At 43.5% G+C, this 26,105-nt stretch overlaps 1 protein-coding gene across 4 annotated transcripts in view; it reads left to right on the top strand.

Annotated features, from left to right (window-relative positions):
• Positions 1–26,105, top strand: part of LOC138102790 (zinc finger SWIM domain-containing protein 6-like) — a 421,672-nt gene that overhangs the window by 343,218 nt on the left and 52,349 nt on the right. For all 4 annotated transcript variants that reach the window (XM_069000557.1, XM_069000559.1, XM_069000561.1 and 1 more), the window contains 2 exons: positions 2,490–2,647; positions 3,169–3,332. In XM_069000557.1, coding sequence (XP_068856658.1) covers positions 2,490–2,647; positions 3,169–3,332 — 322 coding nt within the window. The remainder of the gene's footprint in view (positions 1–2,489; positions 2,648–3,168; positions 3,333–26,105) is intronic.

Raw genomic sequence — 26,105 nt, 5'->3', positions numbered from 1 at the left:
GCTTGGTTCCTCCCTCTGGGTGGAGCATCTCACAATGGGGTAATGAGTAATGAGGCCAAGTGTTGATTAGGCTCATTAACAGGAGACAGTCTGGAGGGAGTTATCTCTGAGTCATGTGGCAGGACAATGATGGGCCATTAACAGCAAGATAGTCTGGGGGGAGGAGGCAAGGAAACACTGCCCCACCTGATTTCAACAGCTCATGAGGATGGTAATAGAATACACCTCAACCCAGGACAAAGCTTCTAGCAGCTTCTCACAGAAGCCACTCCTGTAGCCCCCCCCACTACCAAAACCAGGCCATGCAAACCCAATACAAATGTATGTCTCATGTTTGTGAGGTGGAATGGATCAGAAGAGGGAAATTCATGCATCTCTTCCTTTATGGCATGGGTAAAATGTTTCCACATAGAAATCTGCATGGTTGCCCATGCTTTTAGAAGTGGAGCATATTTTTTCACTTGAACATTTATGAAAGGTAACTTCCCAAGTCGACAGCTAGTTGGTCTCCAGACATAAGTGTTTAGTGTTAGTCTACACAAGTCATTGACCCATGATGGCAACTGGAGTATTTTGCCTCTTTGCATTCAACATCATCTTTTGCCATTTTGTTTTTTTTAAATCTTCTTTTAATGTGTGGAACACTCAGTGTGAAATCAATAGAATCTGAGACCATAAGGCCTTTCATGCATGCACCTCAGGTCTGCAAGGACAGGGTATGCTAACCTTGATGGTCACTTCTGTCTACAGTTCTCTGCTTGCAGCACTGAAACATATGGAGTACAGCCTTGGAGAATGTGGATCTGCAGTGACCTAGTTGACTACTCACTTGGAATCTGAACTCAAATGTTTGGCTTTGTTTGGCTAATTCCCTGTTAAGCCTGAATTTCAACCCAGGCTTTGAGTCAGCCTTTAATGGTGATGTTTAATCACAAAGTAGCTTTGATAAAACCTAGCAAAATACTTGATGTTTGAAAGGGCAAAAAAGTGAAGAATGATAAATCTGCCTATGCTTGTTATAATGTTCCCTAATCTTGCCAAAATTGCATGAAAGCCACCAATTCACAACAGCATTTCTTTTCACAGCAAAGGAACATAGAAACTGGCAATGAAATTCAAAGTGAGAACAGATTTTCCTTTCATGATCTTTGTCTATTTGCTGTTACTCATAACCTAAATCCTTTTTGCATTGTTAGTTAGGATTTTTCCTGTTTGTTGAAATTATTTAATAATGCATCTTTTTTATCCCCCTTCTGTGCTTGGAAAAAATCAGCTGGGGAATTTATATGTATTTTATTTTTACATACATAGGGCTATATAGCAGTGTCTCAGCAGTACTAGGGAAGAGATTTGACTCTTGATACAAAACAAAAGGGAAGTATCTTTTCATATTAACATCCACATTGTTATTGGTAGACTACAGTTTAAGGACTTTAAAAATTACTTCATATTTGAACAGTAAAATGTCTTTTTTTGGTATGTCTGAATTTATTGCAACGTCAAAACCCTTAGGACTTGTTGAATATCCTTCTCCCTTACTTTGAGCATATGCAAGTGAAGAAAGTATATTCCAAATATTGGAAAATACTTACATGTTCTCAGTATGATGGAGAACTACTCCACTTTCCTTACTGAGGACTGTGGTTCAAAGACTGAAATAAGGCAGGAGAAAAAAGCTTCAACTCTATGGATGATGCAGAAAGTCTCTGCTGCCTTGGCTAATGAATGGCTGTCATGGTTTAACCCCAGCCAGCCACCAAGCCCCACACAGTTGCTTGCCCATTGCCCCACCAGCAGGATGGGGGAGAGAATCTGAAGGGTAAAAGCAAAAGAACTCCTGGGTTAAGATAAAGACAGTTTAATAGGTAAAGCAAAACACATGAACACAAGCAAAGCAAAGCAAGAAATTAATTCACTGCTTCCCATGGGCAGTCAGGTGTTCAGCCATCTCCAGGAAAGCAGGGCCCATCACACACAATGGTGATTTGGGAAGACAAACGCCATCACTCCAAACATGTCCTCCCTCCCCTTCCTCCTTCTTCCCCTCGCTTTATATAATGAGCATGAGGCCATATGGTCTGAAATATCCCTTTGGTCAGTTTAGGTCACCTGTCCCAGCTGTGTCTCCTCCCAACCTCCCATGCACCTCCAGCCTCCTCACCAGCTTGGCAGTGCGAAAAGCAGCAAAGGCCACAAATCCAAAACATAGCCCCATACTAGCCACTGTGAAGAAAATTCACCCTACCCCAGCCCAAACCAGCACAATGGCTAAATTGTCCTGTGAATTCTTACAAATGCCCGCTGATGTAGGCAAGTTTGGCAAATGGACTTTTAAGATTCCCCAAGAAAAGAAATGTTTTTCCAATATCTTTATACCCAAAACTGCACATTTAATAAACAAGGTCAAGTGTTCTTGCAGCTTTAGTTTTGCTTATTAGTAACCTAATATAATGATGATTTCATGAAAGAGTATTTCTTTCTTATTCCAGGTTGCTAGTATTGGAATCTATGGCTCCTTTGGGAGATACGTCCCGTCCACACCACATTGCATCAGTTGTTCCAAACCGGTATCCCCGCTGGTTCACCCTAAGTCACATCGAATCCCAGCAGTGTGAGCTGGCATCTACCATGCTGACAGCAGCCAAAGGTACATTGCTGTCAATTACATACTCAACTAAGTGTATTCCTTTAATATTTCATGGAATAAACAGGTTATAAAACCTGTGTTTAGGAATTCAAATTGCAGTCTGACAGGAGCTTGAAATGGGAGCAACAAACTGAACTGACTTAAACCTGTTACTTAGTTTTCTAGAAAAGTGGTTAAACTAGTTAGACAGTAGCCAGATGGGCTTGATTTGAGGCTGATGAGGCAGCTTTTTGTTCTTCTGACACAATATAGACTGTGAAACCCAGGAGTAGACAAATCACTTCTAAAATTCACAAATCAGGATGACTTTTGGCCATGTACTACACTAACACCATCAGGCACTAGAGGAATTTGTGGTCTTATATCTTTTGTTCATGTAATTTAATTATGGAAGGTTTATAAAATCAAAATGTGTATAACTGAAATGTACTATTTCGTAGAAAAGGCAAGCTCAATTATAATGCATTTCTGTATGTTTTGGAAGCTTGTTCTGCTTTGGTGATTCTGTTTACACTTTGCAGGCGATGTTCAGAGGCTGGAAACAGTGTTAGAATCCATTCAGAAAAATATCCACTCCTCATCACACATCTTCAAACTTGCCCAGGATGCATTTAAAATAGCAACGCTCATGGACAGCTTGCCAGACATCACTCTTCTGAAAGTTTCTCTGGAGTTGGGCCTTCAGGTATTTCCTTCATTCATTATTACTACAGTAGAAGACAGGAATTGGATGCTGTGTTGGTGGGTACAGCTCTTTAAGTCACTGAGGAGCCTCTCAAAGACCCTCTTTGGGCTTTGTCTGGAATTTTTTGATTCTGTTTTCTGATGTAAAGCACAAGTGACTGGCAAATACAGAGCAAGGATCTGTGCAGTCCCTTTGTGCCATTTGAGTGGAAGAGAGAGCTTGGAGCAGCTGGCTGCACAGGGCATTCCTCTGTTCAGGGGTAAGAAAGGACCAATGCAATGGGTTTGGGAGTATAGGTAGGGATGGCTAGAGAGCAAAATTATTCTGCTTGCCAGAAATAATAGTACCATAAAATAATTTGGGTTGCAAGGGACCTTTAAAGGTCTCGTCCAACCCCCTTGCAATGAGCAGGGACATCTTCAAGTAGATCAGGTTGCTCAGAGCCCTGTCCAACCTTACCATGAATGTTTCTAGGGATGGGGCATCCACCACCTCTCTGGGCAACCTATGCCAGTGTTTTACCACCTTCATTTAAAAAAGCTTCTTCCTTGTATCTAGTCTGAATCTAATCACTTTCAGGTTAAAACCATCAGCCCTTGTCCTATTGCCACAGGCCCTACTAAAAAGTCTGTCCCCCTCCTTCTTATAGGCCCACTTCAAGTACTGAAAGGCAGCAATGAGGTGTCCCCAGAGCCTTCTCTTCCCCAGGCTCAACAGCCCCAACTCTCTCAGCATTTCCTGATAGGAGAGGTGTTTCATCCCTCTAATCATCTATATGTCCCTCCTCTGGACTTGCTTTTGCAGATCTCTTCTATGGCCTTGAGAGGTTTCTCGTCATTCCTTCCATTTTCCCTTCCTTTACCTCAAATGACATTTGGTAGGTGCTTGTTGAATTACTAGAGAAAGCCAAGGTCAACCATAATGACCTGTTTCAAGGCAGACTGTACTAACAGCAGCCCTCTCACTTCTTTCATCAAATACTGCACTCCACAAGCTGTGGGATGGTTATCTGTATCAGTCTCAGCTTGATGTGTACAAGAACCTGAGATCAGTTTTCAGGCTCTTATGAGAGACTTTACAGGTTAAAAGGAGACAGATAAGTTTTTAGGTATCTGGAGTAATATTGCCTTACACCGATGAATCTTGGGGTTTGCACAGTTAATTTCAACAAAAATAAATGTCTTTATCCCTCTTGGGGGAGTTCTTAAAAACAACAAAAAAAACCAAAACACAAAAAATTCAAAGATCAGAAAACCATTTATTACTCCGCTTCAGTAAATAAAGATAAGACTTCTGGGGAAAGGATATTATCTTGGTTGCTTCTCATGCCAAAGAAAGCTACTATTTGACTATTCTAGATTTTCAGAAGCTAAGGTTAGAAAGCTGAGATTATGTGCTTTGTTAGCTTTTCTTATTCTGAAGATTGCTGTGTAAATCTGCTCTCTTTTTTTCCTTCATATCACATTTCTGGCTTAAATGTTTGTTTACTTGAGAAAGATCCTTATGATTGACTTGAATGTCACCTCAAGCATTTACCAAGTATCATTCAGTGGTAGCAGCGCACTTTGGATATCACTGTATTCATGGATACCCCTGTGTGGATGATGGTGTCATCAGAATGTCTTCAGTAAGATCTAATGAAAGAAATATCATGAACCTGTACTTTCTCGTAAATCCAGTGTTTGGAATCAACTTGTATAGAACATGTCCACTGTCAGCCCCAAGCTTACTAAGGTGTTTTAAGAACCTTAAAGGTAGTTCACTTTCCAGAAGGAAGATGCATATCAGTTTTCTGGTAGTAACTCACAGCTGTATAGATTTTTACTGTAACTGAGTCAAGGTTTTAAAAGGTTAAAATTTTTCCTGTAAAAGTCTTACAGTATCAGCAATGTCTTCAGTGGCCTACAGATGCTTTCCCCTCTCCTGCCTCCCGACCTAATGGCAATTAGATTGTCTATGTTCGCTATCTAGTAACTGACTGCTTATGACATCTGCCCTATAAAACTCTATTTCTCCCCTCACATGGCAAACTGAACAGCAGTGTCCTCACCAGGACAACTTGTCATTGTTGGGCTGAGGAGGTGATACCAACAATTTCACAACTCTGTCACTGAGATTTCTGTGACAGAAAAGCCTCTTATATTGTTCTAGATTTGGGAGTAGCATTTGGACTCCTGGGTTCTTTCTCCCTATTTCCAATGGCAGCATGTGTTATGTGACTCAGCAGAGGGAAGGCATTTAAACTAGCTGTGGAAAGCATGGCCAAATGGACATGGAGCATCTCAGGTGTATTCTGTCCTTCAGAACCTTATTGGCACAGACACTGAGATCTGCAGGTAGAGGAGGGGCTTCTGTTTCTCCATTTTCTTGCTGTGTGCTACATCAATGTAAGTATTACCACACACATACAGACAGGTACTGCTGGCAGAACTGCTGAGCAAGTTAGTGCAGGTTATCACTTGATGAATATTTGGTGAATGTGCTGGTTTTAACACCATCCAGAAGTTAAACTCCAAATAAGCCACTTCCCTTCCCTCACCCCGCCCAGTAAGGGAGGGACAAGCAGACACTATTGGGTGAAATAACAATTTACTGAAAGCACAACACAATGGAATAAGACACACACAATAACAACGGCAATATTGATAGCAAAAGTATACAAAAAGAGAAGGTGTTTTACCCACAAAAAGGTGTTCACTGCCATGTTGGTTGGTTACAGGCTCCTTAGGAGGGATGGGCAGGGCAGGTAAGGTGAGGGGGTGGCTGACTGTGTAATGGGGGGGTGGAGTGTATGGAGCTGTTGTGAATGAGTGTTTTAAGGTCACTTAAAGAATCACTGGCAAAAGTATCAGCAAAAACAGGTTTCATATAAAAGCAACAGCATGACAAAGTTTGTGGCAAGGTTCACTCTACTACTTATTGGATGGATAAAACACACAGAGAAAAAAGCCAACAAAAATCCGAAATCAATCAATTCAAACCAAAATAAATGCCAAACTATCTATGTGGAGGCTGAGGGGGGGCAGACAAAAGGATAGGAAAGGGTAAAGATAAAAAGGAATACAGTCTAAAGGCCCAACAGCACTTAATTTAACTTAACAGCACTTAACAGCATTTAACTTAACCGATTACTTAAGTCAAACAATTTAGCAAAGGATTCATATAGGATTTACTATACCACAACAGTAACTTTCTTAGAGGCCTAACTTACAAATCTAATGTCCTTGAGAATCTAGGAGAGTAGCATTCCTGATACGTTTGCTGTAGCATATTCACACTCTCACGCACACAGACATAAGGATTCTGTACAAGATACCTGTGAAAAATTCCCATCTAATTCAGTGAAATACTCACTTCAGATGCCTTTGCATCTTCTCAGCGGGTGAAGGGTTGAGCCTTGAGTAGTGGGAGTATCGGCCCAGGATCCATTGTCATTGTTTGGCGATCCTCCAAGTATAGCAAATTTGAGTTTGCTGACTCTGAGAGGCCTCACTCAGAGGGAGGTTGATGGTTGCAGCCCACTGCAGTCTGGGAAAACTCAAAGGCTCTCACTTTGGACTGCTGTTTCTAGGCCCACAAGACAGTGGTCTTTAGTCATAGTAATTTTCCATCCTGGCTGCAATTCAGGTCAGTAACTTTTGTTAAAAGTTTGAGAACAAAAATATTATTCATTTTGGTTGCTTTTGCTGCTGAACAAGTTATATTTCTTTAAGAAGGAGTCTATGCAGCAGTGGGGGAAGATGTTGGAAAATTCTTTTAACTATAGCACTGTATTGGGTCTGACCAAGGTAAAGTTCACAGCCCTTACAGTGCTGTGCTTTGCATTAGTAGCTGGACGGGTGTTGATAACAGACCAGTATTTTGGCTACTGCTGAGCAGCACCGTCCCTCTGACATTCCTTCCCCCATCAAAGGGGAGGGGAGTGGGAAAGATCCATGGAGGGGACACAACCAGGCCAGCTGACCCAAATTAACCAAAAGGATATTCCATACCATATGATGTCAGTTCAGATATATAAGCTAAGGGAGAGAGGAGGAAGGGGGGGGTATTCGTGATTCCTCAATGTTTTCCTTCCGAAGAAACCATTAAGCATGCTGAAGCCCTGCTTCCCAGGATGTGTCCAAACATCGCTGCTAATGGGAAGTAGAGATTGACTTCTTTTTTCTTTAGCTTATGTGTGTGCAGAATCTTGCTTCTTTCTTTCACTGTAATAAAACTGCCTTATCTCACCCTGATGGTTGTTCTCCATCTTATTCTCTCCCCTCTTGCATTGGGAAAGGGAGTGATAGAGTGACTTAGTGGGCACCTGGCACCAAACCAAGGTCAACCTGCTACAAGCACAATTGTGTATGATCCCTATATCCACGGTTAATGCTTAGTTTGGTACCATGCAGTCCTTAGTACAAATGCCAGAGATTATGTGTTAACTCCCTACATTTGTGACTACTAGTCTTGTGTTAGCTAATGCTTCCTTGTTTACTTATATTAGTGATTAATATGTACTAGCAGATGTCTTAGTTTTGAGAACAGAGATGGAGTGCCAGAGCAAAGAATGATAAGAGAAGTGCATCATAACCTGATCACATATTTGAGATACTCTCAAGAAAAGAAGATTCATCAGAAAGATGCGGGACCATAAAAGGGAATTTTGAGGAATGGGATGTTCCCAAATGACCACCAAAGATCCTCCAAAGACCCCTACTCATAGCCAAATAAGGTCACATAAATAATTAGCATATATGCATGTATTCAGGAAATGTAATGAATATGTAATAAAATGTGATGAATGCATATTAGTTTCATTATATAACCAGATCTGTTAGGTTGCTGCTTATTCATGCTTTGAGGAGAAATCCCCATGCATCCAGCACTGTTAATAAAGTAATGTCAGCTTTCTAACAAAAAAAAATTGGTTGGAGAGTTTATTTCCTGGTTTTCAGTGAGAGTTTTGTAAAACTTCTGTTTTTAAGTTTTGTAACATGATGACATATTTTAGTACTTCTAAAGGAGTTGGAAATCCCACCAAGCAGGAGCTATACATTGATCCTACTGAATCCCCTGCACTTATGCAGGAGGATGAATTCATCACTTTCCTTGCCAATAATGCCCAGATGTTTCTGTCTTTCTCTCACTGAGGTAACATGGGTTGAAGACCATCGGCCTTAACCCTTGTTATTCCAGTCCACAAAACTACAATCAACAAAATTAATGTCTGGTTAACTTGAGGTACGTGGGTCCTGTGGCTTCAGCAGTCCTTTCTGGTGCTGGCAATGGTTTGATTTGGCTGTAATAGATCCATGAATCTACTCCTTGCACCTTCAGAGCAGTATTAACAATTAGCAGCACTTGAAATGGTCCCTTCCACTTTTGTTGGAGAGGTTCTTCAGTCCAGGTTCTCACGTACACCCAGTCTCTAAGGATGGGCTGCGGTGTCCAACGTCATGGGTGCTGCCAGCACAGCATATCTGTGGAGAGAAAACAACACCTTCCCTAGGGATATAATTGTCTTGGGGTGACTTGATGTTGTATTCTCTATTGCTGCACTATGCCCAGAAATTAGTATATATACCTTTCTATGCTTTTAAACTGAGCCTGAGTGGAGAGAGAAAAAAGACCTCAAGGACACAGACAGAGATAAAACATTCTCGTTCTCGGCTTTTTGTTTTTGGGCTTCTGTGTTCTGCTGCAGTGGGAGAGGAGCGGAGAGGCACCCTGCTTGCTTGTTCAGCAGTTTTTCAGTTTCTTTCCTCCAGAGAATTGAACTTTGGTTTTCCTGGAATTTCGGATTTTTTTTTTCCCTTTTTCTGCTGGACTGCTTCAATATCAGAACACATCGGGAGGACTTTCCACCAAGCACAGAGGGCCTGGCCCTGGGCCAAGTCCCAGCTCCAAGGAGGAGGGAGACCAAAGGGAGGACTAATATTTTCCCAGGATTTTTCTCTACAGCGAGAGGTTTTATTATTTAGCAGTATTATCCTTTTCCCGTGCATTTGTTAAATAAATAGTTTTTAGCTCTTTCACTTTCCTTCGAGGAAAAAGTTTCTTTTTCCCGAACCTGGTGGGGGAGGAGTGGTTTGTAACCTGCCTTCTCTCAGAGGATATATTTCTAAATTTGGCCAAATCGGCACAAATTCTGTTAGACTCTGATCCCCACTGATTTGGATATTCCCTTTGCTTTCTGTAACCTGATATGGTCGCCTGTACAGTATTTCCTATGGGCTCACCATTTCCTTGGATGTAGTTCTAATTCATACCCTCAGTAAGGCCAAGGGAAGGGTGTCTGGCCTTTTTAAATATGATTCCTGGAAAATCTTGCTAATTTGTCTCTATACTCCCATTCATTCTTTCTACTTTCCCACTTGACTGAGGTCTTCATGGGGTGTGCAAGTTCCATTTCACCCCTAATGTTTTAGCTGGGCTTTGCACTATTAGCAATGAAGTGCGAACCTCTATCTGATAACATTCCCACAGGCACTCCAAACCTCAGGATAATTTCCTTCAACAAAACCTTTACCACCTCCCTAGCTTTGTTGGTGTGACAAGAAAAAGCTTCTGGCCATCTTGAAAAAGTATCTACCAGTACCAGTGTCTCGATTTGAGACAAATTAAGAGGAAATATCCTGAGATGAACGTCTCCTCTAATGGAAGGCAGGTTTTGGCAGCCCCTCCCCCACAGGTTAGGAAAGAAATTTCTTGGAGGAAAGTGAAAAAAACCTGTTTATTTGACAAGCGGGGTGCATGCAGGCACAAAAGGGAAAAAAAATGAATCATGTTAGATAATAAAACCTCTCACTGTGGAGAAGACCTGGTAGATTCAGAGTACTTTCTGTAGGTGTGGCTCTGCTCTCTCTGGAGCTGGGGTATGGCGTGGGCCCCTCCAGGCCTTGGTGTGGGGCCTCCCAGTGATGGTGTTCAGGACTGGAGCAAAGCTGAACAGTTCCAGGAGAAAAAAAGAAAAAGCCACAGTCCCACGAAAACTTCTTGCCTCAGCTAATGAACAAGAAGCTAGCTAAAAAGCAAAGGAATGCAACTCTCTTCCCTGCTGCAGAGCCGAGGGCTGGGGCAAGAGTGAGCGAATTATCTGTGTTTTTGAACACAGCTGCCAAAAGAATTCCACCGCCTTCCCCCTCTCTGTCTCGGATCTGGCTTAAAGGCACAGGGTTTATGTCTGAGCAGTAAGCAGTCAATAGGGAATACAGTATCATACGGTCACCCCAGGACAACCAGTAAATATCTGTACCCATTTTGATGTGGAAGCTCTGCAAAGTCTATTTGCCGATAGTCTCCTGGACAATTTCCTTTCTTAGCAGTCCCAGGTGTAGGCTGTCTAATTTGATATGTATTGTTCTTTAAACAGGTCTGGCACATTTTAACAATGATTTTCATGATACCAGTAATTTGTACCCTCAACATTTGAGGCTTCCCTGCTTCTACCATAGACTCTTCCCCAGTGAGTTACCTTGTGTTGTTCCTCTGTGATTTTTCTTATAAGATGTTGGGGAATTATTACCTGTTTGCTGGGTGTTATCCACTGTCCTTCAGTACTCTTTTCAACATCTAACAATTTTGCCAATTTCTCTTCAGCCTGATAATCGGCAGCCTCCTTGTCCAAATGCTGATATTTCTCAGGTAAAGCTAATAGGGTGTTCCCACCAGCGGCCTCCTTGGCCACTCTATCAGCCAGACAATTTCCAGTATTTACTGGGGTGTGTCCAAATTGATGAGCTTTGCAATGCATTATTGCCACCTTTCAAGGTAACTGCATCCCTTCTAACAATCTCTGTATTATTTGTCCATGTTTCACAGGGGATCCCTGGTTCATCTGGTTCATCTGGTTCATCTCTCTCTGTCCAAACTTCTCATGAAATTACAGCTGCGGCAGCATCTGCCTATTGCTTACGAGTTGAACACTCCACCCCCCATATCTTCATGAAATTACAACAGGATACTCTGATATATCATAGCTTCACAACAGACTTTCAGCTTTAAGCATCTCCTCTCTCTCTTCCCTCAGGTTTTCAGCTCTTCACAGCAATAAAAGGGTTAATCTCACCTCAGCCTTGCAGCTGGAATGTGGCTTATCGCAGTTGGTCACCTGACCTCTGCCGGACAGAGGTGCCGCTTTGCTGAATCTCGGCCGCAGTGGAGGGGGGGGTTCCGAGCCTCTCTGGCCGCCCACGGCAAGGCAGTGGGGGGGGGGGGGGTTCCATGGCTGGAACAGGCCCATGGCTCCAGGCTGGCTGTGGCCCGGCCCGGCCTGGCCCAAGCAGGGCCTGGCCGGGCCCACTGGCCCCCACACGGGGCCTGCAGCCACCTGTCCCAGCGCCAGAAACGAGAGAGAGCTTGGGGGGGGAGTTTTCTGTTCTTAAGTGTGGATCACAGAGGCGGTCACAACTTTAAGTGGCTTAAAGAATTGTCCATATTCAAACTGGCCAGCTGATAGGTTCTATCAGGTCCCAGAGGAAGCTGTAAGCACCCCTTAGCAAGGATATCCCTTCCGGGACTATGCTTGCTAACCTATGACAGAGGTTAACAGCCCTCTCTCATTCTAAATGGCTCCATGGGCATGGACCACTCCAAAAGCAAATTTTGAGTCAGTCCAAATAATTAGAGTCTTATCCTGTGTGAGCTCTAACACTCTCATCAGTGCAATCAGTTCTGCTTTCTGTGTGGGGGGTTAGGGCTTTGTCTTCTATTACCTCATGCTGAGTTACCACTGCATACCCTGCTTTTCGGATTCCATTTTTCACAAAGCTGCTCCCATCCACAAAGAGTTCCCAATCCACTTTTTCCAAGGGAGTGTCCTGTAGGTCATCTCAACTGGACTACACCAGTTCAATAGTCTGCAAGCAATCATGGGTTGGTTCCCTGTTTTCCAGGTCAATTTCTAAGAACACTGCTGGATTCAGAAGGTTAGTTGCTTTTAACTACACATCATCTTGTTCTAACAATACTGCCCGGTATTTTAATATCCCGCTTGGTGATAACCAGTGCCCTCCTTTTTGTTCCAACACCGCTGTAAGTATGGGGCACAAAACCAGTCAATTGCTGTCCCAGGGTTAATTTTTTTGCTTTCTGGATTAGGAGGACTGTTGCCACTACTGCCCTAAGACAGGAAGGCCATCCTATGCTGACATCATCTAGTTGTTTAGAAAAGTACGCAACGGATCTCTCCCAGGATCCCAGCCATTGTGTCAATACCCCCAATGGCAAATGAGAACTTTCATGCACAAGCAGTTCAAAAGGTTTTTCTAAGTCTGGTAGTCCCAATGCAGGGGAAGTCATTAAAGCATGTTTCAATTCCGGAACGGCTTTCCTGTATTCAGGAGTCCAGATGAGGACTTTGTCCTTTTCATTAACTGCCTCATATAGAGGTTTAGCAATCAACTCAAAGTTGAGTATGCATAGGCGACCCCACCTGACCATTCCCAGAAATGCTCTCAGTTCTCTTTTAGAAAGGGGCTCAGGAGTGTAGTGGGTTCAGTTCTGTAACCAGGCGGAAACACCAATTTAGTGTAGTGGTTTGGTCCAAAATACTCATTTACTGTTTATCTTCTGTGAGATAAGAATTAGGAGAAACGCAAGGCAGGCACCAAACTTGAAAGAATATAAAGAAGTTTATTAACAGACCTAAAAGAGGGAAAAAAAAATTATACCATACCTTCAGAACTCTCCTCCTCCTCCCACCTTCCTCTCTTCTCCCACTGACAATGTGAAAAGACAACCCTTAAGATGTTCAGTCTGTTTACCACTTCCATAATAACCTTGTTCAGTCCATTTAGAAAGAGAAGTCTCTTTTTTGCTCATGCTATGAAAACATTATCACAACGAGACAGTCGCCCACTTCCAAATATTGTTCAGTCCATTCAGGAAGAGGTCTCTCTGCTCGCATGCGAGTCCCTTCCCCCGACTTGCAGCTTTTCCCACAACTGCTTTCGAGGGTCCACTCTTGAAGTTTTTTGGGGTACAATTTTAAGGTTGAGCCGTTCAGAAACAAAAGTTCTCTTCACCCATCTCTGGGAGCATTTCATCTCTAAGAACAGAGGCCCTTCTCCTTCCCTGGGAGCAAAGGGTCTTCTTCAGCTTCATCTTTAGGACAATCTCTGGGAGCATCTCTAGGAACAGAGGTCTTCTCCTTTCCCATTTGGAGCAAAAGTCCTCATCTGGTCCATCTCTCCCTGTTCAAACTTCTCATGAAATTACAGCTGCATCAGCATCTGCCTATCTCAGCGCAGGTGCTTTTGCTTATGAGTTGAACGCTCCACCCCCCATATCTTCATGAAATTACAATGGGATACTCTGATATATCATAGCTTCACAACAGACTTTCAGCTTTAAACATCTCCTCTTTCTCTTCCCTCAGGTTTTCAGCTCTTCACAGCAATAAAAGGGTTAATCTCACCTCGGCCTTGCAGCTGTGTGGCTTATCGCTGTTGGTCACCTGACCTCTGCCGGACAGAGGTGCCGCTTTGCTGAAATCTTGGCCTCAGTGAAGAGGGGGGTGGTTCCGAGCCTCTCTGGCTGCCCACAGCCCTGCTGAGGGGGGGTCATCCTGGAGCCGTGGCCCGGCCTGGCCCGAGCAGGGCCTGGGCCGGGCCCACTGGCCCCCACACGGGGCCGGCAGCCACCTGTCCCAGCACCGGAAACGAGAGAGAGCTTGGGGGGGAGTTTGTCTATTCTTAAGTGTGTATCACAGAGGCGGTCACAACTTTAAGTGGCTCAAAGAATTGTCCATATTCAAACTGGCCATCTGACAGGTTCTATCAGGTCATAGAGGAAGCTGTAAGAAGAACATCACTTCCGAGACTCAGCTTGCTAACCTATGACAAGGAGTTTGATAGATCTTTTCTCTTTTCTTTCCTGGCCCAGACTCTTTTGTCCTTGTGAAATAGTAAATCCCAAATAGAACACCTCTTGTTTTACAATTTGAGCCTTTTTCCTAGAAACTTGGTATTCAAATTGTCCTAGGAAATTTAACAGACTAATGGCCAGTTCCATGTATTCACTTGCAGTCAAGGAAGCTATTAAGATGCCATCCGCATACTGCAGCAACATTACACCCTCATGTTCTTTTTGCCATCCTTCTAATTCCTTAGCTAGCTGGTTACCAAAAATAATTAGACTATTTTTGAATCCTTGCAGTAACACAGTTCACGTCAATTGAGTCTTTTGCCCAGTCTTTGGACTTTCCCATTCAAAAGCAAACAGCTCTTGGCTTTCACTTTCCGAATGGATGCAAAAGAAGGCATCCTTTATGTCTAACACTGTGAACCATTGATCTGAATTCTTCAAGGTTATCAATAAAGTATAAGGATTGGCTACCACCAGGTGCACATCCTGGAGTATCTGATGGATAGCCCTAAGATCTTGTACTAACCTATATACATTTGAGTGTGGTTTCTTTACTGACAAAATAGGAGTGTTAAAATGGGACTGGCATTCCACAAGCAGTTTGTGTTCAAGAAAAGTTTCTATTAATTATTCCAGTCCTTTCCTAGTTTGCAGTTTCAGAGGTGTGCTGGTTTGGACAAATTTGGAGGAAAATATCCTCTGATAGAAGGCAGGTTACAACCACTTCCCCCACCAGGATCGGGAAAAAAAATTCCTTGGAAGAAAGTGAAAGTGATAAACTATTTATTTAACAAACACACAGGAAAAGGATAATAATGCTAAATAATGAAACCTCTCACTGTGGAGAGAAACCTGGGAAGATTTCAGAGTCCTTCTGTACATGTGGTCTCTCTCCTCCTCCTCGGAGCTGGGTCAATGTGGGCCCACCTCCGGGGCCTTGGTGGAAAATTCTCCTGATGTGTTCTGATGTTGAAACAGTCAGAAGAGAAGAAGGGAAAAACCAAAGTCCCAGGAAAACAAAGTTCAACTCTGTCTCCCTCCAGAGAAAAAGGAGCCAAAATCTGGCTGAAAAGGAAGAAGGGTGCTTCCCCTGCTCTTCTCACTGCAGCAGGAGAACGCAGAGGAGTGTGTATCTGTGTCCTTGAACAACTGCTTTGAAAAGTTCACTCGGTTTTTTTCTCTCCCCCCTCTCAGGCTCAGTTTAAAGGCACAGAAAGGCACAAAATTAATTTCTGGGCATAGAGCAGCTATAGGGGATACACATCATAAAGTCACCTGGAGTGACAAAAGGGTATTGTCTTACCAGTCTGGCATTTGGCTTCAAAAGGACCTTTACTGGTTCTGCATTCCTAGCTCTCTTGGAATTCAGGTGGCCCATACCAATGGGATGACTGCGTTGTCCACTTCCTCAGTATTTCTGCTTCAGATTCAGGATTCTGTAACAGACAGACTTGGGTCTTCAAGACCTTTTCTTCAGGAACATGAACTTGGATTTTTCCTTTTTCAAATGTAATTTGCGCATTTAATTCACTCAGTACATCTCTTTCTAGTACTGGTACAGGACATTCAGGTTTATAAAGAAATTGATGGGCTAATACCCATTTAATAATTCCAAATTTTAATGGTTGAAAGAAAGGCCAATTTTCCTTTTGCCCTGTTGCACCAACAACTGAGACTATGTGTTTGCTTAATTGTCCTTGTCAAGTATTTAAAACAGAGTAAGTAGTTCCGGTATCTACAAGACATTCTATTTCCTCATTCCCCAACTTTATTGTAACCAGGGGGTCTGTTGGGGAATATTTCAAATCCTCCCCCATCCCTTCAGTGCTCACTCCTATTTACCATCTCCATATCTTCTCTTGGCATTTGACAGTTTCCCTGATTCCTGTTTCTATTCCTTGGGCACTCTCTTTTCCAATGCTCCATTTGTTTACAAATTGCACATTGGTTCTTATATAGCCTCATTCAAGGATTTCACCCTGACATTCAAGGACTTTGTCCTGGTCTTTGTCCTCCAGTCAGTTTTCCCCCTCTATTCCTTCAGCTATTGCCAATGCCAAACATTTACAGTATTTACTTTTCTCTTTTCCTTTCTACTTCCTCTCTACTGGTATACACACTCCAAGCAACTTGCAACAGTTTGCTCAGGGTTCTGGACTCTTTTGCCTGTAATTTTTGCCATTTCCATTTAGTATCAGCATTTGATTGTCCAATAAATATATGTGATAATTGTGCAGCATAGTCCTTTTTCTCAAGGTCCAAACCAGTATATTTTTGATCAGTTTCCATGAGTCTATTAAAAAAATCAGTAGGGGGGTCCTCTTTTCCTTGTACAATCCGGTATAATTTAGACAAGTTTTTAGTTTTTGGGATAGCATGTTTCATTGCGAAAAAAATCAAATGCTGGTATTTGATTAACAAATCTTGCTGGACTTGATTATTTGGATCCCACTTTGGATACACAGAGGGTAAATGATCCTCTACTGACCCCTGATGCACACCCTGGCATGAATTCTTTCTGCTTCTTCCCTAGCCTTAGCGGTCACCAGACCTTTTTTCTCATGAGTTATTAAAGCATCCAGTATCACTTGAAAATCATTCCAATAATAGATCTTGTGTCCTAACAATTGTTTCCACAACCTTAGAAACCTTTTCTGGATCCTCCCAATAAGTCCCTGCCAACTCCTTCCAAGCTTGTAAATCCAACACCAAGAATGGCACTTTAAGAGTTACTGGCCCCTCAGATCCCATTGCCTGCCACAAGGGGCTTGTATAACCCATGTGGGCCCCCCTTGTCTGCCCTGCTATGGGGCTAAAACTTTCATGCCCTGATACAGGGCTAAGACTTTTACTACTACAGTCACTTTCTTCTTCTTCCATTTCCACATCTGCTTCCTGTCCTTCTCCTCTTTCTTATTTGGTCTTCCCTTATACACTAATAAATCCACATCCTCCTCCTTGTTTTTCTGTCTGCATTTATTTTACAATCCTGTTTAAACTCAGAAAAGCAAAGCAAGCTAGATCACTGTGCATAAACCGGAAAGAACTTAGAAGGTTTAAAATATTCCCAGAAATGAGATTAAAACCAAACGAGGTTAGATGTTGATGCCAAAAAATGGGTGTATTTTATTTAATAGTAAAAGAGGCAAAGAGAAGGGAAAAGAAAGAGAGAAAGAAATAGAAAAAAGAACAGGGAGAGGTGACAGGGGTTAGGTGGAAGCATATCACCCATCCGAGGGTCCCAACGATGTCTTGTTGCTCCCCTCCATCTGGTCTTCTGGTGGTGAGGGTTCCCCATCGCCACCCGTGGCCACACCGCCACACACCACACCACACCACCACACGCCACCACACGCCACCACACCACATGCCAAAGAGTACAGAATCCCGTGGATTAATATATGCTTTGGGCCAGGTGGGAACGCCCATGTGTCTCTCTTGCAGGGGCTAGCTTGACACTGTCCCTTGCAACACTGAGGGTCTGTTGCATCATCTCTGGTGCTCTGGTGCAGGGTCTGGGGACCCCTTTGTGGGGGGCCCCTGTGATGGGCCATGTCACTCCTTTTGCTGTGGATAAGCTTCTGACCACAGGCTTTTCCAAGATACCCAAAGCCTCTCCTCCCTCCACCCTTTGGTGCAGGGGGTCTGTGTGAGCCTGGCAGCTGATAGCCCTGGGGCTGTGGTCTCCACCTTGGAGGTGTTGAGCCTGTGCTTTGTGAATGTCCCCAGCCCTGAGTTGTTACTTTATCTTATCTTCATCAGCGAGCAGTGTAAGGCCTCAGTCAGGGCCCCATACAGGGTGTGGTAGTCTTTTTTGCAGCTTTTTTAATACAGTTTTTAAAATTCCTTCAAGAAAATGTTTAAATCATAAATTATAATATTTCAGTCTCTGACAATTTAATACAACATTTACCTATGCTACAGGCAGAACAACACCTTTTGAGTGGTTTCTTATCTTCCTTTTCTAATGCTAAAATCATTGGATCTCTAGGCACATGTCTACATTCCTTCTGCAAATCAGGATTGTTCTGCAAATCAAAAAATAAATCAACATCAGGGGCTTCATTTCACTTGCCTTCCCTTCTACAAAACAGCATTAGTTGCAAAATGGTATAATTTACAGTCCCATTACGAGGCCACTATTCCCAATCATCAAGCTTATACATCGGCCACCAATGATTACAATACTCCACAAGCTGTTTTCACATCAGGGGGTCATCCCCCCAACCTTTTTCAGTTCCTTAGGACACAACCCAAAGGGGAGCTTTTTGGGATCTCTTATCCCATGAACTGTCAAGATAGCCCTGCTCCCATATTTAACACTTTAGAAACCTTTTAACACCTTCAAAACATTTTAAAACTTTTTACAACCATTTTATAACCTTTTACAGCCTTTCCCAAAACTGAGATTGCATTCCAGGTGTCCCTGTAGTAGCGCATGATCTTAGCCAAGCCAGCAACCTGTTACATAAACCTCTCAGCCTCACACTGCATATTTTCTCTCAGCGTGACATGTGCAGGCAAAATACCTTAAAATAAAGTACCTTAATTCATTTCGTATTCTTTGTCCCAGAAGGGGAAGTGTGGTCTACTTACCAGATCAGTGAAACGGAAGATCTCCCCAAAAATACTTCAATGTGCACTGGAGTGCTAACGAGTCCTCTGGTCTGCTGAGTTGCCTCCACTTTGTCCCATCTGGGCTGCCAGACGCTGTCACCAAAAACCTGGAAATAAACTCTCCAACCAATTTTTTTTGTTAGAAAGCCGACATTACTTTATTAACAGTGCTGGATGCATGGGGATTTCTCCTCAAAGCATGAATAAGCAGCAACCTAACAGATCTGGTTATATAATGAAACTAATATGCATTCATCACATTTTATTACATATTCATTACATTTCCTGAATACATGCATATATGCTAATTATTTATGTGACCTTATTTGGCTATGAGTAGGGGTCTTTGGAGGATCTTTGGTGGTCATTTGGGAACATCCCATTCCTCAAAATTCCCTTTTATGGTCCCGCATCTTTCTGATGAATCTTCTTTTCTTGAGAGTATCTCAAATATGTGATCAGGTTATGATGCACTTCTCTTATCATTCTTTGCTCTGGCACTCCATCTCTGTTCTCAAAACTAAGACATCTGCTAGTACATATTAATCACTAATATAAGTAAACAAGGAAGCATTAGCTAACACAAGACTAGTAGTCACAAATGTAGGGAGTTAACACATAATCTCTGGCATTTGTACTAAGGACTGCATGGTACCAAACTAAGCATTAACCGTGGATATAGGGATCATACATGATTGTGCTTGTAGTTAAAAGAATTTTCTAACATCTTCCCCCACTGCTGCATAGACTCCTTCTTAGAGAAATATAACTTGTTTGGTAACATTAATCAGGCAAAAAAGTTTCCAAGGCTGTTTCTTAACAACCAGAAGCTCATTAGACAGCACCAGTTCCTGGAGCAGACAGTGTTTCTGATAAGCTCAAGAGGAGCTCAGCCACAGGGCTGTTTGTCAAGGCTGAGTCCTAAGGAGCATATCTGTGCTGGTTTGGACAAATTTGGAGGAAAATATCCTCTGATAGAAGGCAGGTTACAACCACCCCTCCCCCACCAGGATCGGGAAAAAAAAATTTTCCTCGGAGGACAGTGAAAGAGATAAAAAACTATTTATTTTACAAAAACACAGGAAAAGAATAATAATGCTAAATAATAAAACTTCTCACTGTGGAGAGAAACCTGGGAAGATTTCAGAGTCCTTCTGGGTGTGGTCTCTCTCTCTTCCGTCTTCAGAGCTGGAGTTCGGCATGGGGGGCCCCCCCTTCCAGGCAGGTGTAAGGTCTCCCGATGAGGTTCTGATGTTTTGGTGTTCTAAACAGTTCCAGAAGAGAAGAAGAAGAAGCCAAAGTCCTAGGAAAACAAAGTTCAACTCTCTATCTCCCTCCGGAGAAAAAGAGCCAAAAGCTGGCTGAAAAGCAAGAAGGGTGCTTCCTCCGCTCTTGCTGCTGCAGCAGGAGAACACAGAGGAGTGTTTATCTGTGTCCTTGAACAACTGTTTTGAAAAGTTCGCTCGTTTTTTTTTCTCTCCCCCCTCTCAGGCTCAGTTTAAAGGCACAGAAAGGCACAGAAATAATTTCTGGGCATAGAGCAGCGATAGGGGATACACATCATAAAGTCACCCCAAGACAATTTCTCAGATCATAGTGTGGCCGGGGGGGGGGAGTGGGGAGTTAGCAATTGCCGTTGGCAGTAGCACAGTTGAGAGTCTCTGGGTAAGGATTAAGGGACAAAACAATAAAGTGGATGTTATCATGGAAGTCTACTATAGGCCACCCAGCCAGGACAATGATGCCAATGAATTACTCTTTAAGGAACAGAGACACGTCTAAATCAACCACCGGTGTCCTTATGGGAGACTTCAACTTGCCATATGTTAACTGGGAACACCACACAGCTGGCACAAACAGGTCCAGAAGCTTCCTAAAGCACCTGGATGACAACATCATGAAACAGGTGCTAAGAGGAACTACTAGGAAAGGTGCCTTCCTTGATTTGTTGCTTGTTAACAGAGAGGGCCCCGTGAAAGAATGTTATGGATTAGCATAGTTTGGGTTTTTAGTTAAAATTGATGTTAAATGAGTTAAAATTTAGTTAAAATTTAGTTAAAATTGGCAATTGGTGGCCATCTTGGCCACAGCGACCACAAAGCAATTGAGTTTAAAATCTCTGGTTACAGGAGGAAAAGTGCCAGCAAAACTCCAACCCTGGACATGAGGAGAGCAGACTTCAGGCTGCTCAGGGAACTAGCTAGCAAGGTCCCCTGGGAAAACACTGTTGAAGGTGCTGGAGTCAATCAGGGCTGGTTACTTTTTAAGCACCAACTCCTAAGAGCACAGAGGCAGGCAATTCCAAAATGTTGGAAGTCAAGCAGGCGAGGCGGAAGACCATCTTGGCTGAGCTAAGGCAAAAAAGGAAGGTGTATGCCGAGTGGAAGCAAGGTCAGGTGATGTGGGAAGAATACAGAGATGCTACTTGCCACTGTAGGGAGAAAATTCATGCAGCCAAAGCTCAGTTGAAGTTTGAGCTGGACAGAACAGTGGGAGGCAATAAAAAGAGCTTTTAAAAATATGTCAGTAGCAAAAGGCAGTGCAGAAATAACATGGGCCTGTTACAGCATGAGTGTGGTCACCTCACAAACAGGGACATGGACAAGGCAGATATGTTCAATGCTTTCTTCACCTTGGTCTTCAACACTGATGATGGGCTAAGGGGGTCCCAGTGCCCTGAGCTGGAGGACCATGGCTGTGAGAATGCTAAACTCCCAGGTGATCCTGAGCTTGTGCAGGATCTGCTGCTCCAGCTGGATCCCTATAAGTCTATAGGGCCTGATGGGATTCATCCAAGAGTACTGAAGGAGCTGACTGATCTCATCATTAAGCCTCTCTCAATAATTTTTGAACAGTCTTGGGAATCTGGAGAGGTCGCAGTTGACTGGAAGATGGCAAATGTCCCAATTTTCAAGAAGGGCAAGAAGGATGACCTTGAAAACTACAGGCCTGTCAGTCTCATTTCAGTGCCTAGTAAAATTATGGAGAAGATTATTCTGGAAAGTATTGAAAAACACCTGAAGGACAATGCCATCATCAGTCACAGCGAGAACAAGTAATATAAATGTTTTAATAATCTATTTTTAACTAAAGAACCTTGATGGTATTAGTAACATCATGCTCAAGATTCATCTAGTAAATCAACTCAGGCTTAAGCCTGTGTCATGGTTTGCCACTGGCCAAATGCCAGACACCCACGAAAGTTGCTCGCTCACCCTCCCCTGCCACAGCTGGGCAGAGGAGAGAAAAATTTAATGAAGGCTTCATGAGTTAAAGACCTGGAGAAAACACTCCAAGGGCAAAACAGGCTCAGGTTAGAGGTACAACTTGAATTTATTACTAACAAAATCAGAAGAGGATAATGAGAAGTAAAATAAGCCCTTAAAAACACCTTTTCTTCACCCAACCCCTTCCTCCTTCCCACCAACAGCAAAGGGAGACAGGGCATGGGGATTTTGGTCAGTTCGTCACCTGAGATCTTCTTCCCCTGCTCAGGGAGAGGAGTCCTTCCCCTGCTACGCTGTGGGGTCCCTTCCCAGGGGGAACAGTTCTCCGTGAACTTCTCCAATGTGGTTCCAATCTCACAAGCAGCAGTCTTCCCAAAACTGCTGTAACATGAGTTCCTCCCATGGGCGAACAATCCTCCCAAAACTACTGCGGTGTGGGTCACTCTTCCATGGGGTGCAGTCCTCCAAGGACAGGCTGCTCCAGCTTGGAAGCAGGGGCCCCCTCTCTCCACCAGGTCTCCCACTGGACCACAGCCTCCTCCAGGCATCCACCTGTTCTGGTGTGAGCACCTCCCCCATGGGGCTCCTCCACGGGTTGCAGGTGGATCTTTGCATCACCCATGGGCCTCCATGGGTTGCAGGGGACAACCTGCTTCACCATGGTCATCACCACAGCCTGCAGAGGAATCTCAGCTCTGGCGCCTGAAGCACCTCCTCCCCCTTCTTCTTCACTGACCTTGGTGTCTCCATGTTGTTTCCCTCACATGTTCTCACCTCCTCCTCTTCTCTAGGTGGAATTCAAATTGCGCCCCCACTTTGTTTTGATTTTCTTCTTAAATATGTTATCAGAGGCATTGCCAACCTCTCTAATTGGCCCAGGCATGCCCATCTTCAGAGCCATCAGGGAGTGGCTCTGCTGGACATGGTGGAAGATTCTAGCAGCTTCTCACAGGAGCCACCTCCATGCCCCCACCCTCCCCCCCCCCCCGCTACCAAAAACCAGGCCTTGCAAAACCAGCACAGCCTGCTGTTCAGGTCTTAGTATATCAAACATCTTCATAAATGACTTGGAAGCAGGACTCGAAGGGATACTAAGTAAGTTTGCCAAGGATACTAAACTGGGAGGAACTGCTAACTCCATTGGAGGCAGAGACGGCCTGTAGAGAGACCTGGACAGATTAGAGGGTTGGGCGATCACCAACCATATGGAGTTTAACAAAGACAAGTGCCAGATTCTGCACCTGGGATGGGGCAACCCTGGATGTGTGAACAGACTGGGGAATGAGAGGCTGGAAAGCAGAGTTGCAGAAAGGGACACAATCAGAATAAAAGAACAGTTAGGGTTGGAAGGGACCTTTGGAGATTATCTAGTCCAATTCTCCTACCAAGGCAGGGTCACCTAGAACAGCTTAAGAAGGAATGCATACAGATGTGTTTGGAATGTCTCCAGAGAGGGAGACTCCACATCCTCCCTGGGCAGCCTGTTCCAATGCTCTGCCACCCTCAATGGAAAGAAGTTCTTCCTCATGTTGAGGTAGAACATCTTATGTTTTAGTTTATGTCCATTGCTCCTCATCCTGTCACTGGGCACCACTGAAATGAGTCTGGCACCATCCTCTTGACACCCACCTTTGAGATATTTGTATGTATTGATGAGAGCCCCTCTCATTCTTCTCTTCTCTAGACCAAACAGGCCCAGCTTCCACAGTGTCTCCTCATAAGAGACCAGGACCTGGGGGCCCTGGTCAATGGCAAGTTGAATATGAGTCAGCAGTGTGCCCTGGCAGCCAGGAAGGCCATCTGTGACCTGGTGTAACAATGCAAAATGACACGGACCCCCCAGGCAGGTGCAAAGAGGAATCAATTTATTGCAAAAACCAGGCCTTTTAAAGCAATTAGCCCTTTATCAGTTACATTCCTACAAAGCATAACAAACATAATTCAACCAACCACCATAAAACACGATGTGAACGTGCCATGGTTATATAATTTGTTTTCTACCTCTATTTCAGCTGAGTCATTCCCAGAGTCCTTTTCTGCTTAGCTGAAGTAACAGGAGTGAGCCATGATTTTACAAGGGTAACAAGGCCCTCATTTTGTAAGGTTTTACCTATTCGCAACATCTCCCCCTTCTTTGTTCATGTGTTCTATTGCTAAAACAGTCTGTACCGGTAAAACCATTACCTTATTAAGACTACTAGTGATCATTTGTTGCACGCAAGACAAAATACACGGGATTTATATCATAATCAATAAACACACACCAAGGATAACTATGCCATACATTACCAAGCATTTAAGCCATACCCCGAAGCCGAGGTCGTCAAACCATGAAAACATCCCTCACCAATCACCCTCATCATGTTTCTGTAGCTGTTTAGTAAGCTGCTTAAGATTATTGATGCTTTTGTGAATAAATTATGAATGATCACTTAAGTTCATGCAGCACAAGCTGTCGAATTCTTTGCATCCGTGGCCTTAAGCCAACAGCAAGAAGTCAATGGCTGCCCTGTTTTGCAGTGTTGCATGTCTCACCGAGTTAACATCAATTACCATTGCTGAGAGAACAGCACTAGTAGCATTAGCTTCCTTTGCAAGCCAGCAGCCAAGTTTGTTTAAGGAAGCCAAAGCATGAGCAGTACCTACTGATAGTATTATGCTGCCAGAGATGCGCTATTACCGCAGGCCTAGGCCCTAGGGTATATCACCGTGTCCCGCAGCCGTAGGGAGGAGGAGGAGAGAAGATCCAGCAGGCAGGAATTGTGCAGCAAGATTGATTTATTTAATTATTTTACAAACCCTTTCATAGACTTTTTTCTTCATAGTCTAATTGGACAAGGATCAGCCACCCCTTGGGGGTGATTGGCTAAAATCCTAAAACATCCATTGTCAAAATATTTTTCTACTGTACCATAAACAAGACTTTTCAAGGTTGCAGGTGGTTTGATTGTTTACATAACTGCTACCTCTTCTGTGAGAGAGAAAAGTCTCTCACGGACTTAGAAAATAGCAAGAAAATCCTTGCTAGCAGCATTTTTTGTATCTACAATGCACTCTGCAGTATTCCAAAAGGTTACCTTTGGATCACATTTTTCGTTAAGAACATGTGTGCTACACCCAACCCGACGCTGTGCTGCAATAATTAGAGCAGTCCGACTTGGGTGAAACAAGGTTAGTTGGCCAATGGTGCATGGTCTGCCAACAGCCCTGCCTGGTATACCTTTCCAGACACTATCTCCACATATTAAGAACAAGTCTGAAGGGAGAGCTATAGTGCTGATGACAGGTGTTAGTTGACTTTCCAAGGTCCGATTACACCACAAGGAAGCGTTGCTAAAAATACCTTTAGGAGAGACATCAAAGTTAGCACCGTTCATATAAATGCCACACGTATGATCAATATAAAAGCACGCAAAGTCCCTAGTGTATCTAGTTCTTGTGGCTGAAAGGGCAAAGCTGGAAATTCATGCATCCTCAGATCTTTGTACCACGTCTCATCCCATCCTGCAGTCTTCCACCAGGTGTCCTGTCACCATCACCTGGGCTGTAATGTACCTGGTGCCGTGCAGTTTTGCTGCACACTTTCATTGTACAGCTTACCAAAACACTTCTTGTCGATGGGCACTCCTACCAGGTGTGTGCGAAAGGGATCACTGGGAGTTGACATAGAAATGCACATTGTATCGGTATGCATAGCATTAGTGAGGTTGATCCATACGTTTGCTTCATCCATCCTAGGGGGCGATCGATGTTTGTCCAGTCAAGCAGATAACTACCTTAGACCTGTTGGTGATAAAACACATGAGAACCTTCTCTCCTAGGTTAGTAAATCAGCTAGGCCTTGCCGTTGTGGATCCTTACGTAAAACTTTTAGAAATTGGTTCTGCGCATGCAAATATTCAGAGCAGTATAGCTCTGCCAGGGATCAAAATTGATGATCTGCATTCAAAAAATTTAGTGTAAATATTGCATTATCTAATTGTTGTTGAGGAGTCATATTCCCCCTTTTTTGTTTTTTGATAACATGCACGTGTCTTACTATGAACATGAAGGCAATGCAAAAGTAGAACAATACATG

This window comes from Aphelocoma coerulescens, assembly GCF_041296385.1.
Source record: "Aphelocoma coerulescens isolate FSJ_1873_10779 chromosome W unlocalized genomic scaffold, UR_Acoe_1.0 ChrW_unloc_scaf_1, whole genome shotgun sequence".
NCBI classification, from domain to species: Eukaryota; Metazoa; Chordata; class Aves; order Passeriformes; family Corvidae; genus Aphelocoma; species Aphelocoma coerulescens.
Note: the sequence above shows the minus strand (reverse complement) of the source record. Positions and strands in the feature narration are given on the sequence as shown.